Raw genomic sequence first — 18892 nt, forward strand, 5'->3', positions numbered from 1 at the left:
TCTGCTCTCACTCCCCATCCCCCCCCCCCCCCCCCCCCCCCCGCTTGTAACAAGGGCAGAGTCCCCCTTGTCTTCACCTTCCACCCGTCACATACAACAAATAATCCTCCGACCTCCAACAGGATCCCACCACTGGCCACATCTTCCCATCTCCCCCCCTTTCGGCTTTCCGCACCCTCCGTAACTCCCTGGTTAATTCATCCCTTCCCACTCAAACCACCCCTCCCCTGGTACTTTCCCTTGCAACCGCAGGACATGTTTTGTCGTTTTACCTCCCCCCTCGACTCCATCCAAGGACCCAAGCAGTCTTTCCAGGTGAGGCGGAGGTTCACCTGCACCTCCTCCCACCTCATCTATTGCATCCGCTGTTTCAGGTGTCAACTGCTCTACATCGGTGAGACCATGCGCAGGCTTGGCGATCGCTTCGCCCGACACCTCTGCTCAGTTCGCATTAACCAACCTGATCTCCCGGTGGCTCAGCACTTCAACTCCCCTCCCATTCCGAATCCGACCTTTCTGTCCTGTGCCTACTCCATGGCCAGTGAGAGTCCCACCGCAACTTGGAGTAGCGGCTCATATTTCACTTGGGTAGTTCACACCCCAGCGGTATGAACATTGACCTCGCCAATTTCAGGTAGGCCTTGCTCTCCCTCCTTCCCCTCCCCTTCCCAGCTCTTCCACAGCCTCTTCCTTTCTTTTCCCCGCCCCCCCCATCAGTCTGAAGAAGGATCTCGACCCGAAATGTCGCCTATTCCTTCGCCCCTTAGATGCTGCCTCACCCGCAGAGTTTCTCGAGCATTTTTGTCTACCTTCGATTTTTCCAGCATCTGTAGTTCTTTCTTAAACAGCTTCTTCAATCCAAACAGTTCATGTGACGATGGTTCTCCAGCATTACTGTTAGATGAATCGGCCAATACCTTTAACCACACATTTCACAGTAACACAGTAACAGCAATAAGCCACATAAACCCAAATATTCTAACCACATTACCTTCCCCCCAAACCGATATTCCTGCAGTTCATCCAAAGTTACAACCATTTCTCAATCTTTCGAACCGGACAACTGGGCGTGTTCAACTCATAATTCTGAAGACTCAATCTGCATAGAAACTATTCCGCACTTGTGTCCTGAACCGTTAACTCATTTTACAATTATATCTGAGCAGATCAGAATGTAACAAATGTAACACTGTTATTTGAGAAATAAGCTCGAAGTACACAATTAGCCAGAAATTAGTAAATACCCTTCTAAAAAACGAGAAGCAGCCTTTTAGTATTTATCAATCCCTCTAATATTTTGCTCCAATGAGATCACTTTATTCTTTCAAACACCAATGGGCATAGAACAACTCTATTCAATATTTCCTTACAGTCGAGTTCTTTTATCGCAGGAGTGAATCCAAGCTAGGCGGCACTCAAGGTTAATACAGAATTTCCTAAGCACAGAAATCAAAACAATTGTCAGCACTACCTGTAGTTGCAATAAAGCACAAAACTTCCTCTTGTACTAAGACTGCCTTGCAATAAAGATCATCGCATTATCTGTCTTCCGAATTGCTTCCCGAGCCTACACATTCGTGTTTTGCACATCAGCAGATTTCATGTTTTGTATACCAACACACCCAGATCAATATTCACTGACAACTCACCCAAAAGATCTATTCTTCCGACAAAAATGAATAACCTTGCTTCTTTTCACACTATATGTAGGAAGAACAGCAGATGCTGGTTTACACCGATGAGAGACAAAATGTTGGAGTAACTCAGTGGGACAGGCACCATCTCTTGGGAGAAGGAATGGGTGACGTTTCGGGTCAAGGCCCTTCCTCAGACCACTTCTTTCACTTTTCACACTATATTCCATCCCATTTCTTGCACAAACACAAGGTGTCAATATCTTTGCAGTTTATTTGCTTGCTTCTCTGATCATTCTCCCAACTTTGTATCAGCAACAAATATGGTTACATTCTAATTACTCCAATCAAATTATTATAAATTGCAAACTGCAAAAACAATAAAATTAAGTCAGTACACTGTGCTAGTCCAGCAAACATTTAAAACGATCAAGCTATCACTCTTAGCAAAGGAAGGGCGTAAACCAGGTGTGCCGGGGTTTTCAAATTGCTGAATAACCGATAGTCAGAATTTGTGGTGTTAAGTCAGCTGTATTCCACAAATAACCATCTGCCGACCTAAAACAAACTCTTTTTCCATTGTCCTTCATCGTCAATCCATCCCAATTTAGGATTTGTCATCCTTCTCACCCAACGCCCAAGAATCCTTACTTTATGAAAGAATCTTGTGTGGTACCTTATTAATTTTGGAAAAAGAAAAACAACGGTTTCCCCCAACTATGCTGAAAGTTACATTCTCAAAGAATGTCTTTAATATGGTTAAACAAAATTTCCCTTTTACAAAAAAATACTTGAGATGCTGAACATATGAAATAAAAGCAAAAATGCTGGAAATACTCAGCAGACTTTGGGATGTCAACAGAGAAACAAAATTAACATTTCAAGTCAATGGTCATTCATCTAAAGGGTACTTAAAGCAATTTCTATTTTATTAATTTTGATAAAATTCTATTTACTCTCCTTGGCCATATTACATGTTACTTTCTGCTCTGCTGGGACTATTCCAGAATTTAGACGTTTTGGAAGATTACTACATGCACTGGCTCTGTAGCCTTTTGTTTTAGAACACTTAGATACCAGGTTCCCCACAAATGTTGCCTGAATCAATATTGTCTGCATTTTCTAGAAAATTAATTTTGAAAGTCAAAAACAATGCAAAAGAAAGCTCTACTCAATAAACACCGAAGCCGAACTGACGATTTATTGAAGTTCATCATAATTAGCACCTGCAAAGAGCTTCTCTTAGAAAGAATCATTTGTTAAGGACAGCCAACAGATCCAGGAGTAAATAAATAATAAACACAAGACAATATCACCATGACTTTTGGGGAATAACACAGTAATATGGGCATTAGGGCATCCAAACAAGGACCTGCAGCCTAAAGAACAAGTGGTAGGTAGAACAATTCTGGCAGATACAGCAATTTGTCAATGACTACCACGCATGGATTCTTCAGTGCTGTTAAGATCACCTACCTTTAAAACGTTCATGAAGCCACCAAAAACCAACCTGTCCAGCTACACAATACTGCTAGGTTCAACAGTCACTGAGATTTTATCCTAAATTTTGGGCCAAGAATAACTATTATACAACTTTTATATCAGAAGAATGGATATATTTTTCTTTAAGGAAAGCTATCCTTTTATCTCTTACTGGTTACTGTTACTTTAGTGACCATAGCTCGCCATGGATGGACCACATTTCTAGTGATATTCAATGAATATTCATAACACAATCCTCCATTTTTTGCTGTTATTGATCCACTTTTTACAAAAAAATGCTAGTTGACATCATAAGTAATTGATCCAGGACATTCTTTGGATTTCATTAACTTCCTGGGCAACTTTAAAATATTGTAAACAACCAAGATACTTCACTGGAGCATTACCAAGCAAACAATTGGATACTGAACCTCTTAAAGCAGATGATCAAAAACTTGGTCAAAGTCTTGGCTTTAAAAAGCACATTAAAAAGGGAGGCAAAAATTTGAGGGGGTATTCTTGGGATTACATTAACATTGAATTTACAGATAAGTAAAGCCCAAAATTAGAGGAGCACGGATACCTGACCCCAACGAATCCTAAACTTCTCAAAAGGAAGTAGCTGCCAAGATAGTTGATGCAGTCATTGGTTGCAATCTACGGAAATTCCCTGGATTCAGAAGATATCCCAGAGGACTGCAAAACAGCAAATGCAACTCTACTCTAGAAAGGAGATAGAAACCAGGAAACCTTAGGCCAGTTAACCTTAACATCTATCACTGGTAAAATACTGGAATTGATTAGCAAGGAGGAGATAGCAGGCCTATTGGAAAATCCTAAAATAGTCAAACAGATTTAGCTTGATTTTTCAACAAAAAAAAGTGTTCAGCAAACTTGCTGGAATTATTTGAGGATGTAACAAACAGGAAGCATAATGTGAAACATTAGATGTTACATATTTGGATTTCTTGAAGATATTTGATAATATGGCACATAAAAGAGCTGGGAGATACATTTGCATGAAAAAGGAGTGAATAACCAGCAGAAAATTGAGTACGGATAAATAGGTTATTTTCAGGTTGTCAGTGACAAGTGGGACCCAGGGATCGGTGCTGACACCTTATAATTTGCAATCTACATTGATTTCTACATTGATTTGGTTCGGAAAGTGATGAACAATACAACAGCCACAAATGTAGATACCAAAATAGGTGGGTTAACAAATTGTGAGGATGACACAGATGCTAATATACGTTGAGCACATGATAAAAGAGGCCAATGTTGGCCTTTATTGCAAGGAGTAGAGTATAATAGGAAATTTGATGCAACATCATTAGGGAATGGGGAAGCTGCATACTAGCACTGCGTTTGGGTTAGCTCTTCCTACTAAAGGGATGATGCAATCACAAGGGAAGCAATATATTAGGTTGATTTGTAGGATAGAGGTTAACATATGAAGAAATGCTTAAGCAGGTTGGCCCTCATTTCATTGGAATTCAGTAGAATGAGGGGATCTGGTCATTTTTAAACATCAAGTAACCCAGAATATAGACACAAAAACCTGGAGTAACTCAGCAGGACAGGCAGCATCTCTGGAGAGAGGGAATGGGTGACGTTTCAGGTCGAGACCCTTCTTCAGTCTGAAACCATGCAACCACATCTCTGAAATGGATGCAAACTTTAATTTCAATTAATTCATATCTAGTTTTGAGTGTTGTCTATTCAGAGAGCCGTCAATTTTACCTTGTTAATATTTTCCCTTGATATGTTGATGCATTATTATTGTTAAATGCTCCAAATTGCTCCGCTCTGACTTTGATCTTACTCATACGTAAACCCTCCTACTTTCTTTAGAGCTGTTGAACATAAAAATTACATCTAAGCAGGTAATTTTTTTTAAATGATTTTTTGTTTACATCTTATTCTTAAACAATAAAGTACTGTCTCTTCGATGAAGTGTGAAGTATCAGGTTTAGGAATCCAGGAAGGTACAACTGGCCAATACACTAGAGTCAGCCCTGCAGCAAGAGCTGTGGGATTTATGGTAAAACACTTGTTTTGAAAGATGCATTTTATATTCCAAACTGCCCTTCTCCCATCCACCCCATAATTCCCCGATCTCTGTTATGGCATGCAAGCTGGAAAGAGGGACAAATCCATGACCAAATGGCAGATGGGGTCCGGCCGGCAGAAGGGGGAGATAAGGTCATAAGTGATGAGCAGAATTGAGCCATTCGGCCCATCAAGTCTACTCCGTCATTCAATCATGGCTGATCTATTGCTCCCTCCTAACCCCATTCTCCTGCCTTCTCCCCATAACCCCTCACACAATCTATCTCTGCCTTAAAAATATCCATTGACTTGACCTCCACAGCCTTCTGTGGCAAATCTGTAACAAATTGTGAACATAGTTTGATTCATTATTGGACTGGATTTTGCCCAAGGGAGATAGTGTAAAAAAGTTTTATTTTAACAAATCTGTATTTTCTTTTCAGGTCATGCGATTAGCAGAAAAACAATTTTTAATTTGCAATTGCTGTAATTAATAAACAGAAAGACCATGTGTCAAGCTCCATCGTTAACCATAGTTATCAGACTCAAATGGCCCTAGATCCCAGCATGGTTTACATGAAGTAGCAGCTCCATATTTACCCAATGCTTGTGCTAGCACCCGTGAATCTAAACTCTTGATTTGCACCACTCTTTCAACCATTCATTAAGTTGCACACGACTTAAACAACAATCCAGAGATTATTTCCCTAAAGTTAAAAAGAGCTTTATTTCCTTCCTCTGTGGAATCCATTCCTAGTTCTGTCTCTTGTCAGCTCCAGGCTTTTCTTCACATGTGTGAAATCTATACCTCAAGCACCACATCAAGATGGTTTGAGGCTTCGAAATTGCATTTAAAATGCCTTCACAACTGCGTTAAAAACAGCAGTTATCCAAAGAGGTAATGGATTATTTGCAAGGCAAGGCAGTACACTTGAAGGTAGCCACAAAATGCTGGTGTACCCCAGCGGGACAGGCAGCATCTCTAGAGAGAAGGAATGGGTGACGTTTTGGGTCAAGACCCTTCTTCAGACTTTTGAATTACACTTGAATTTGTATTTGAATCAGTACACTTGAATTATATACAATTAAACCCAACATTTTGTGTAAATATTGGTGAGCTGAAACTGTAACTCAATGTTAATTTGAAAGTCAATGGGGGAAATTGGGACGTGTTCCATAGATTTGATCAGGATAATTAAGCACAATGTAATGGAATTAACTATCTTATTAAAACACATTCACTTTAGTGGTCACTAGCCACTGAGCTTGTTACCATTAAAAAAAAACTCTGGACTGGCAAGAGTTGTGGAGCTAATGGAGGTGACAACAATTCCCATCACATCCACAAAGGGATTACAAGACCATAGCATTCAGGTGGTCAGTCAACACATGGAGCAGTTTCTGCCTGTCCTCAGTAAAGGCCACATTCATCATGCTTCCCAAGGGCGCAAGCCTGAGGCAAGAATCCCAGCAGGGACAAGCCAACATCATTAGCCCTCCAGGCCCAACACCAGCCGTCACAGACATCCATGTCACATTGAATTAAGTTCAGAGGGCGGACACATGCACGAGAGCCATGGCAACTCTGATCTTCTGTGTCTGTGTGTCTGTGTATATATGTGGTTGTCTTTACATCTTCGTGAAAAAACTACGCAGTAAGAATAACATTTTTACATATTCCGGTTGAAATTTTACCCCGTTGAGGCCGGGATCACCTTATCTGAACATTTCATGCTTTATTTCTCGACTTATTACTGATTAAAGTTTAAAGCCATGAAAAGACTTTGAAATGAAAAGCACCAGCTTCAAATGATGACGTCACAATCGCTAAGTTAGCTGAGACCAGCCCGAATGAAGACATTTGACACATTATTTGCGATCAAAGCATTAAAAATAGCAACTTTCACAAGATTTTTGCATATTCTGATTCACATTTTCCCCTCGAGGCAGAGACCACTTTCACTGAACATTTTATGCTTTATTTCTCGACTTATTACCGAATAAAGTTTTTTTTAAATCAAAATACCTTCAATTTCAAACCGACCAGCTTCAACTGATGACGTCACAATGGCAGCTTCAACTGATGACGTCACAATGGATAGACTATCAGGGGGGGAGGGCAAATTGCAATTGTAACACTCAGGGCAAGTGCAATTGGAATTTTTTTAATTTTTATTTTATTTTTTAAAGATCACTGCCGAGGTAGGAAAAGGTAGTTCTGGAATCTTACGTTTGGAAACTGCTTGAGTTGGAGGACTACGCCTCCTCTGGGGGCTACGGGTAGGGAATGGGTGCGTTGCGTGAGCAGACCCAACGGGTCTGCAGTTGGTCTAGTAACATATAAAAGTATAAATAACACTGTAATAATCCATTTTAGTGTTAATTCTCTCAGTACTCTGTCATGGAATTCCATCCCTAGCACAAAGTTACCAATGTACTGTCCAAATGTGAAGCAGCGTACTAGGAATTGAAACACTTGCATTATATAAAATGTGTGTACACAGATCAGTTTTAAAGTGAAACTCTGCTTATTGAGATTTTAAACAGATTGTGATTTTTACATTGTTGCAAGCAGGGACACTATAAACCTCTCCCATCCAATGATAATTTGAACACAGACACGAACACAGGAAGAATAGTTTCCATATTTTAAAATATACTACATTATTCTCATGCACTTTATCTTTGTACTTTTACATAAGAGACTACAGGTATCAAAGGTGCCATCTATATTTGAAATCCAAGTTGATACCATCCGATGCACCTTAGTCCTCAAAAACAAATCATATCCAGTTAGTCACTGCATGGTGCAGAACCCTAATGCACGAGCCACAGGTAACCTGTACAGCTGGACCAGCATAAACAGCAACACTAACAAGAAACAACAGGTTGGTGAAAAGGCACAGTGTTTAATATAAATTTACAATGTATATTAAACAATGACTGCTAATGACATAATTGTGGGAACTGACTAGAGTAGCACTCGGGCCTGCAATAGCAAATGCCATTCTGAATACCAGTCTGAAGAAGGGTTTCGACCCGAAACGTCACCCATTCCTTCTCTTCAGAGATGCTGCCTGTCCCACTGAGTTACTCCAGTCTATCTATGGCAAACGCATGGTAGTTTTAAAAATTGTTCATTAGACCAAACTGGTTCAATAGCGTGTTATTTTCAACGCCCATTTTCAAATGTCATGGAACTGAACTAGATTACCTCAGTGATCTATTAACTCTGAACCCTCACAACGTTATGTTCACCAATTTCTCCAAATTGAGATTCTCCTAATAATGTCAATAGCATTCAAAGTGTTTTTAAAATGCTCAGGTGAAAGATAAAAGATTCAATTTTTAAAAAGAATTTATAAGTAAAATAAATTTTACTGAAAAAAAAAATAGCAGGCTAGTTTATTTTTGCAAACCGTTCTCAAGAAATTAAAGTGCTTCAGTGAATTGTACATGTCCGGAAGTAAATGCCTCCCATTCTCCAACCATCACTTGCACCAAACCAAATTGTTGCTGCATTGCCGAGCTCTCCTGGAGTTCAGAGGCACCCACCCTTAGAACTGGCAGATGGCCTCTGCTCCCTGCAATACAGGCACTACCAACATTTTTCAGTGCAGCTGAACTATTGAAGGGAGCGATGCCACTGAATGACTGAGTCCCTGGGAAGGAATGGAGTTTCTGGCTCCATATGGATTGGGGCGGGGGAAGAATAATAAAGACAGAACCTGTCTAAATATTTTTATGAAATGCCCCTTTCCTCCAGTGTAAACCTTTCTTGGTTTATATTTTCCTGTGGTATGAAGTAGCACTGTGCTCACATCCTCACCCCAAAAATGTAAAGAGCTGAGAACAAAGGTTTTCATGTTAACCATCTACGTAATGAAGGAAATTATGACAACAGTGCACACGGTGAAATGATCTTCAGCATGAACTACTGCTGTCCATGCTGCACGGATTCACCAGACATGGTGGCTGCCAAACTTCATCAGCAGCATGAGGACATTAAGGGTAACATAGCAGTGAATGGTGCAGTCAGAATCATAAATAAGAATAAGTTTATTGACCAAGTATTCACATACAAAGAATTTGCCTTGGGAATCCGCCCACAAGTGACAACATGACATAGTGACAGTTAAGAATGATACATAAAACATTAAACATTAATAATAAAACATTATTGACTAAGCATGTGAATTAAATGAAATACCAGAGCAAAAGGAGGCTACACATTTTTGGTTATTGAGTATAGCTGTTACTCGTGGAAAAAAGCTTTGACAGTCCGCAGTCGCCTTCCAGAGGGAAGAGATTCAAAGAGTTCGTGGCCAGGGTGAGAGGGGTCAGAGATGATCTTACCCACTCGCTTCCTGGCCCTTGCAGTGTACAGCTTGTCAATAGAGGGAAAGTTGCAGCTAATATCCTTTTCAGCTGATTGGACAATTAGCTGCAGCCTCCGGGTGTCATGCTTGGTGGCTGAGCCAAACCAGACCATGATGGAGAAGGTGAGGACAGACTCTGCGATGGCCGTATAGATTTGGACTATCATTACCTGTGGTAGATTGTGCTTCCTCAGCTGCCACAGGAAGTACATCCTACGTTGTGCCTTTTTGACTGCGGAGTCGATGGTAGCCCCCCACTTAAGGTCCTTGGAGATGATGGTTCCCAGGAACTTAAAAGACTCTGCAGATGTGACTGTTGTGTTGTTGATGGTGAGGGGAGGGGGAGCTCTCCTAAAGTCCAAAATCAATTCCATTGTCTTAAGAGCATTGAGCTCCAGGTTGTTGCGATGGCACCAGGACGCCAGCTGTGACACTTCCTGTCTGTAGGCAGATTCCTCCCCATCCTGGATCAGTCCAATCAGAGTTGTGTTGTTCGCAAACTTGAGAAGCTTGACAGAGGAGTCAGTGGAGGTGCAGTCATTGGTGTAGAGAGAGTTGAGGAGAGGGGAGAGTACGCAGCCTTGTGGTGCTCCTATGCTGAGGGTTTGCGGGTCCGAGATGTGCTTTCCCAGCCTCACATGCTGCTTCCTGTCCTTCTGGAAGCTGGTGATCCACGAACAGAGGGGTTCAGGCACAGTCAACTCTGAAAGATTGTAGTGCAGTAGCTCTGGCGCAATGGTGTTGAATGCACAGCTAAAATCAACAAACAAAATCCTCGCATAGGTCCCCTGGCGGTCTAGGTGCTGGAGAATGAAGTGCAGGCCCAGGTAGGAGCAGGGATAGACTAATCCTGCAGGGATAGACATTTCCTGCCTATGCTTTGGTTCCCTCAATATATAGAAATCTACTTTGAATCACTAAGCCAACACAGCTCACTAGCCCCAAAATGAAGACATTTCTCATCACCTTGGCTTAAACATAGAAAATAGAAAATAGCCAAGGAGCAGATTAAACAATCTGGTCCAGTATATTAATCTGCCCTAACCATGTAGTTGTATGTCCTTTTAAAGCAAATGTATATTAATTAAACACTGGGCAGGTTTGTTTAAATATTAATGGAAATTCAAGATAGAGCTCAGAATCTGCTTGTAGGATAATTATCTAAAAATTTCCAAACATAGTGACCCTGATACAGAGTTGTCTACACATGGCTATCTGTGGAATATGATGCAGCTGGATTCAGTTTTGATTGATAACTGTAAGAGAATAAGCACACTCATGGCACACGTCATCTCCATTAGCTTGTGGATTGCACTGGTATGTGTATTTAAACCTATGTGTGCTTGAAATATTAGTGGGGTGGTACTGTAGACTACAAGAGCCAAAGGAGATGAAGAAAAGCGCCCTTGCGTTTGCGCTCTCTCTACCTTTTCCCCAAACACCAACAGCCAAATCTTCTGGAAGGCCAAGGTAGTTTCTCGCTAAGAATCGCTGAACTCTTTGTGCAGGTTCTGTATCAGCTAGATCCAAATGTTATCAAGTACGTCCTCAGTGGAACACTTGAATGGTTTGGGTCCCACTCGACAAACTTGTATACAAAAATTCTACATAAATACCCAACACAGCTGCTGATTGCTAATCCATGGAAACCAAAATTGAGAGTACACTGTTCAAAGTGCAATCATTAAACCTCAATCTAACCTCTCAGATGGATGCAATTACATGTGATACTATTTAAATAGCCAGGAAAGTCTTTTGGGATATCCTGGCTAATATCTGTTCAGAAGCTAGCATTACTGTTAATAACTTATTTCATCATTACCTTATTACTGTTTTGGGGATCTTGGCAACAGTCCACCATGATTTCAACCGTTTTTGAGAAGGACTACAAAAGCTTTGGAATAAATAGTGGTACATGCTTAGCAAATATGTGCTGAAACATGTTCCTATATTAAAGTATGGTCAGTGGACATCCTAGAACAGTCACTGTCGCAATCATTGGTGCTCCTGTGATTCCAGCTTTTATTTCACAAAAACTGCATTTCATCCTACTGCCTTTACTCAGTCTTCTTAAGTACACTACTCACTGTTGAATGCATATTTGTGTTAAGTCTGAATTGTGAAAGACTAGATACTCAGGATGGATGTAGTCCTTTTTTTGTTTTTTAAACAATATATAGTAATATGTTCTACTGCATGTATCCACTGTACTTCAATGCTAAAAGGAAATACAGGGGCCATTTCATTCTGGCTTACTAGCGAGCAAGTTGCCTTAGAAGCTAGAAGTCTAGTTTCAAAATTAGCTTTGCTTTCTTCAGCATACGATGCCTCAGCATAGAAATAGGTTGGATTTCTATCCCGCTTGCCAATAAAAAACATAAAATGTACTCAACACTATTAACACCAATTAAAAACCATAAATCTCCTGATGGAGCAGGAATGGTCACACTCAGTTTACATTGTCAAATAATACAGCTCAAAATGAGCCAGGCTGCTTTTCAGGCTAACACTTGGTCTTTCTCTAACTGTATATAGCTAACCATAGAACCCAAAAATGAATAACTATTGTTTAATACTAAAAACAATGATGAAATATGTAAGAGTCAATAACTATGATGGGCATTAATTTTAAGTTATGCATGCTAATATGCACCCCAAGCTACAACTCAAACTCCATACCAATTTCCAATAAAATGTATCTATCAAGTTGCCACCATGTGCTATTGTAAGCCTATATATTTCAGCCAATGCCTTATGCCGCACTTACTCAACCTTGCATTAAATAAAGGCCAACGAGAAAGAAAATGAAATAAATATCGGGAGGAGCATATAACCTTATTGTGCAGAAACTGCTAAACTTTATTGTCATCCAAGCAGCCTTGGGAAGACAAACACTGCTTGTGAGCTACATTTGTTATAATATTGCCAGTTATTCATTTTAATTGGGAATATTTAATCCATGGTATTTTGCAAGCCAATATTTTCTAGTTGGATAAAATCTTACAGTTGATCTGCAGATAAGTGCTTAAGAGTTAGAGATAAATAGCCAAGGAGGCATTTCAGGTAGCACAACACCGAAATATCCACTCTTACATAAAAACTAATTTCATTCCTTTTCTAAAACTGTACCCACAGGGGAACTAATTTACATTTGTACAAGAAGATTCCGATTTTACTACCAGAACATCTAAATTCATTCACAGATATTGAGAGTTAGCTCTGCAAAGAACTGCATATTAATTAACAATTTTCCCCTACAGTTCAGTGAACTGAGGGCAACAGGTTTTGTAAACACAGCTGGAGATATCATTTGGTATTAAAGCAAATGACAGTTCAAACATTAGCTGCATAATTCACACCAGTAAATAAGATGCTTACAGTGACAAAAATAACACTTTGTAATAAATAATCACATTAATAATCAATGGGTAAACTTAAAAAAACTGAAAAGAACCCCAGGATCAGATTTTTTTTAAATCAGCTAAAATCAACATGTAGCTGAAGCCATAGTTGATTTATCCACTCAGAAAATACTCAAACAACTCTAAATGCTACTAACTGTCAACACAACATTGATGTGTTACTTCAAAATACCACTGCTATAATTAGCTACCACCTACACAAAAACCAACACTAGGCCCAAAATTCCTACTGATAAACACTTCCACTTTTTGATGTCTAAACCTTGTACTCATTGATAAAATGAAAACATATTACATAAATAAACAGGGAAAACAATAGCTGAATTTCATTATCCAACAACCCTGTGAGGCCAAAATGAAGCTATCTTCATATTATTTTAGGTAGACAAAAGTGCTGGAGAAACTCAGCGGGTGCGGCAGCATCTATGGAGAGGGTTTCGGCCCAAAACATTGCCTATTTCCTTTGCTCCATAGATGCTGCCACACCCACTGAGTTTCTCCAGCACTTTTGTCTACCTTCGATTTTCCAGCACCTGCAGTTCCTTCTTGAACAGTTCATATTATTTTAATTGCATATAACAATAATCATCTAAACTGAATGACAATACATTATCAAATGGTTCCATTCGATAAATATTGTTCAAAACACCCTGCACAAATTGAATTGAATAAATCAAAGTGAAATTAGTTTTCAAAAGTCAAAAGCAATATCTGCTGAAACTTTAAATATTATGCGATTCTTAAGATAAACCATCTTGCACGATCAACAAGAGCAGAAACACAAGCATACTAATGATTTGGTATAAATAAATCACTTTTACATTTTAGTACTTTTTACATCCCATATTCAAAGTACAAAAAGAAATCTAATTTTGCATTACTCATAATTTAATCTGACACCTGTCACTAACTTAAAAAAATAAATGCAAAGTGAGCTACAATGGCCCTTTGAGTCAATGTCACATACAGGCCCTTCAAGCCAGTCTGCCCTGAGCAGTCATTTACGTTAATATTAATCCCTTTTGCCTCACATTTCCATTGGCGACTCCACCCACCAACCCCAGATTCTACAGCTCACCTGCAGTTTACTGGGGGGCCGTTTATAGTAGCAAATTAACCCATCAACCTGCACTTCTTTAGGATGCGAAAAGAAACCAGAGCATCATGACGAAACCCATTCGGAAGAAGTGCCAACTCCACCAGAAGTCTAGCTTACTGGAGCTACAGGACAGCAGATCTATTTGCTGCACCACTCTGTTGCCTCAGTAGCTTGCTCCACCACTCAAATCAATCTAACAGGATTGATTTTGGCTCTACTACACTTTTCTGCTCCCCCCCCCCCCCCAAATTCAACCATGAACAAAATCAATTTAGAAATCCTCTATCTTTTAACCATTCTTTTTATCTACAGGTGCAGGCAACCATTGCGCAGTCAGACAAATCTTAATTTTTTTTAAACAAAATATTTCATCTCCTTTTTTGTCTAGTCCAGCTGAATTACATGTGCATCTTCAATGATTTTCTGCTTCATTTACATGTTGTCAGAGTTATTACCAATTAAAATTATCCTTTTCAGTATTCCATCTAATTCATTGAAAATGATTGCTTTAATTACCTTCAGATTAGATACATTGAAATAAAGTTGCGTGAGGCCAGAAATAAAAACAGTGCTTTATTTTTTCCCCTTTCATTCCACAGAGCCAATATGGACTGCAAAGTGAGACATAAAAAGCTGGAGTAACTCAGCGGGTCAGACAGCATCTCTGGAGAAAAGAAATAGGTGATGTTTCAGGTCTCGACCCAAAATGTCACCTACTCCTTTCCTCCAGAGATGCTGCCTGGCCTACTGAGTTACTTCAGCTTTTTGTGTCTATCTCTGCATCTGCAGTTCCGTCCCACACATGGAGAACAAAGTAGCAGCTTTCAGCCCCTGGTCTAACAGCATAATAATAATTAAATCAAAATCAAAATAGATAGACTATTATTTTAAAGAAAGTCATTGGACTTGGGAAGAAATAACTAAGACGATTGTAAAATTCCATTGATAATCCTGGAATTACAAAGCAGAATTTGATGTGATTACAGTTCAGTAACTATATTCTACATCACTAAGAATCAGCCATGTCACTACACTTCTATAGTTACTATCACACTAAATTTAACCTACTGAAATACCGCACATAGCTATCTGATCTCTACTCCATGGAAACAAATCTCCTGCTCATTATTTAGCAAAACACATAGTAACCAGTACATAAAACAGTCAATTTGGAAATTATAGAAATGTTCCTTCTAGGACTGACATTATAAACAAATCACAAAAAAACAGATATAATGTTCTGAAAAAGAATGATTAGTTTGTTTAAAAAGTCCTGAGACAACCAACACAGAACGTGCAGTTACAATTTTAATTACACCAAAATCATGAAAAGGAAATTAATTATTAGACAATGTTAACAACTGATCCACCTCTAATTATCAAGAAACCATGAGAGCTAATTCAGAAACTGCTGCTCACCTGCTGATGTGGCACAAAGCATTTTGTAGCCCCAGCACTGTGCAAAATAAGCTAGAAGTCTAAAAGAAAGACTCCTCCAAACTTTAGAGACGTTGATAGTCCTTTCACGGCAAAGTCAGTCTGATATTTAATTATAATTAACCAGAAGCCTGATGAAATTACAGTCGTCCAATCACGGGCACTAAAGGAGCTGGTACTCCACTTTCTTTTTTTTCCCGAGTCTTTTACTGTCGATGTCCCTATTAGGTCCGGAGGCCGCTTGAAAGAGCAGGGTCGAGTATATTACGATATGACAAATCGGTGGCAAATTGGCATCAATTTTATTAGCAATCACCTCCAGCAGCAGAACTGTACTATCCCATGCGCTGCTGGAAGTGGATCTACCTTTCTGATCACTTCCCTCGTCTTAAATTCCACTGTCATCTGAACTGCACATGGCGTGTCTCGGCAAATTTGATGACTTGAATGTTGGGCTAACTTCCAAGTCTACTTTCGTATATTCCCACGTCCCATATGGGCTCGCAGAGACTCCTTCCCTTATTTACGTTGTTCAGCGTGCAGTCTGATGAGGCCACCAACGATAAATACACAGGCACAGAAAAAAAAAAGCACTTTGCCAAACCAGTTTCTAAAAAACAAATTCAAGGAGAGGAGAGGAGCGGGGGGGGGGGGGCGGGGGGTGAAGTTAAATAAAGGCGAATGTGGAGTTCAGTTAAACTCGGTAATTGAAATATCCCAAAACAAATGCATCATAGATTTTGTCCCTCCGAGTACAAAAAAAGTTAAACGTCCAAAGAAAAACTAAATGACCTCTAGAAACAGCGACTGTGTACAGAACACTTTTTCACCAGTAGAGCAAAACAAAAGCAGCGCCCAGTTGTGTGTGTAAACAATACAATTTGTCTCCATGAATTACGCGTATATTCCGCGCGTTGAGCAGGGGGGGGGGGGAGAAAAAAAGGTATGAGAATGGAGCGATTACAGAACCTTTAAAGAAAAGTAGAACATAATGGAGTAGTTGCTAAACCTTTAAAGATAACATAATGGAAAGTTGCTGAACCTTTAAAGAAAGGAAAGTAGGACAGAATGGAGTGTTTGCTGAACGCAGAATGCTGTCGTTTCTGAACCTTTAAAGGAGGAAAGGTAACAGAATGGAAATGTTGCTGAATGTGTAAAGAGAAGTCGAACAGAATAGAGTGGTTGCTGAACCTTCCCCCTCGCCTCCCCATACTGCTGATATCCACACTGCGGAGAGATATACAACACACGCCATGAGCAACAAAAATCTCAACACACACATATTTTTTGATAATTAGCCTATGCAAAAACAACAAAAAACGACGGGAACTTTTTAGTTGTCGCAACGCGTTAACCCCATCAATCTGGAAGCGCCCCCACTCGGGTACAAACCTGCAGGGCCTAGTCCGGGCTGCGGACTGTCTTCACCAAATATCAGTCTAAAGTCAAACTCGTCATTGCCACTGTTTACAGTAGTCATCGGTTATCAGTTTCCCGTTCGCCTACTTGCTTAATAAGTTCATAACAATGGGAGCCCCCGAACTCTTTTTCTTCCTCTCTCTCTCTCTCTCTCTCTCTTCTTGTTTTCGCTCTCTCTCGCTCTCTGCGCCAACTTTTGCCGCGGTCCTTTTCTCCACTCACGCTCCGCCAGCACCGCCGTCCCGTTTGCCGAGCGGTTTATTAACCCCGTGCTCGCCGCTCAAACTTTGCCCGCCCTCATCTCTCGCTCGCTCGCTCGCTCTCTCTCCCGCCACCGCTCGTCCTCGTGCGCGCGCGTACACGCGCCCCCCCCCCCCCCCCGTCGCCGTTGGTGGCGGCTGCTGTTGCTGCTGCTGTTGACGCACACGTACGTGCGCGCACCCGCCGACGCACCAGACATAGCGCACCCCAATGGGACCTCTCTCTCTCTCATCCGCGCGTGCGCGCCCGTCGCAACGCACCACGGTACTTGCAGTCTTTCGCGCCCACGCCCACCCCCACTTTCTCGCCAATAAAGTGTAGGAAAGAACTGCAGATGCTGCTTTAAATCGAAGGTAGACACAAAAAAAAAAGCTGGAGTAACTCAGCGGAGGAAGGGGGGGGGGGGAACAGGGCAGTATCTGTGGAGAGAAGGAATGGGTGCATCTCTCCACATTTACCAGAGATATAGGTGGAGAGATGAAGAATAATGAACAATGAAACATATGCAAAAAAAAAAAGTAACGATGATGAACTCTTTCATTCATAGAAACATAGAAAAATAGGTGCAGGAATAGCCCCCCCGCTTTTGTAATAACCAGGAACCAGGTGCTGGTTTAAACCTCTCCCTCCAACTCTCAGTTTGAGGAAGGGTCCTCAAACCCCTCTCTCCAGAAATGCTGCCTGTCCCGCTGAGTTACTCCAGCTTTTGTGCCACCTGTTTGTAAACTTGTCTACAAAGTCCCAACTGCAGATGCTGGGACACAAAGTGCAGCATCTCTGGACGGAATGGCTAGGCTAACGTTTCGGGTCAGGACTCTTCTTCAGGGTGGCATTTGTAGTCTATTTTTGCGTGCCTGTATGAAATGCAGTTGGAAAAGAGTCTCAAAGCTTTCTTGAGCAAAATATAAAAGTGCTGTAGGAACTCAGTGCGTTAGCAGCATTTGTAGAGGGAAATGGACAGACGACGTTTCGGGACAGTCAGTCTACAGAAGGGACCCGACCCTGTCCATTTCCCTCCACAGATGCTGCCCGGCAGGAGTGCCTCCAACACTGTGTTTTGCTCAAGAGTCCAACACCTGCAGTTCCTTGCGTCTCGAAAGTTGTCTTCACGCTGTCACTGCAGAACTTGCAAATGGGTGAAATGTGACAGGGTGCTGTCACTGTTGAGTATTCCCAGCCTCTTTTAATTGGAATGGAGTGGAGGATGGAGTGATAAGAGATCTGAAAGGTGGGCTCCCTTACCGGAGGCGATCATAAACAACTCGAGCAACGCAGGAGCCAGGAAGGAAAGTGAAGTAATTAATTCCCAGCCTGTTTCAAACCAACTGTTTGTTTCCCACTATCTGCAGAATCTTGCTTTTGTATAACGAGTTAACACAAATACGTTTATCAACAGACAAGAAATATTTATCAACGTTTGGCTTTGATGTTGCATCGCACGTCAACATCAACATTTTGCGTGAACACCGTAAAACGTTCCAAGGTGTTTCCTCAGGGCATTATCAACCAAATTTGATACCGAACAGATAAGGATATCCTGTCTTTAAGACAAATAAAGATAGTCACCAAAGGCTTTATCAGAGTGGTTTTAATGAGCATCTTAAAGATGTCAATACAGAGAAACCTTAGAATTGGAATTCCTGATCGGCTTCTTAGTAAAAGCACTCAGACTGTAGCTTGGTGCAGCCAACGCCATGGTTCTGGGAC

At 40.8% G+C, this 18892-nt stretch overlaps 1 protein-coding gene across 2 annotated transcripts in view; it reads right to left on the reverse strand.

The window, feature by feature from the left end:
• Positions 1-17253, reverse strand: part of nfatc3 (nuclear factor of activated T cells 3) — a 112852-nt gene extending 95599 nt beyond the window's left edge. Inside the window, exon 1 of one of the 2 annotated variants that reach the window (XM_033036302.1) lies at positions 16898-17253. In XM_033036302.1, the coding sequence (XP_032892193.1) occupies positions 16898-16985 (88 nt within the window). In that variant the 5' untranslated portion in view covers positions 16986-17253. Of the gene's footprint in view, positions 1-15487; positions 16354-16897 lie in introns of those variants that run through there. The other variant, XM_033036303.1, reaches the window with a different exon arrangement.
• Positions 17254-18892: the final 1639 nt, after the last annotated feature.

The sequence above is a fragment of the Amblyraja radiata genome, chromosome 17 (assembly GCF_010909765.2).
Source record: "Amblyraja radiata isolate CabotCenter1 chromosome 17, sAmbRad1.1.pri, whole genome shotgun sequence".
NCBI classification, from domain to species: Eukaryota; Metazoa; Chordata; class Chondrichthyes; order Rajiformes; family Rajidae; genus Amblyraja; species Amblyraja radiata.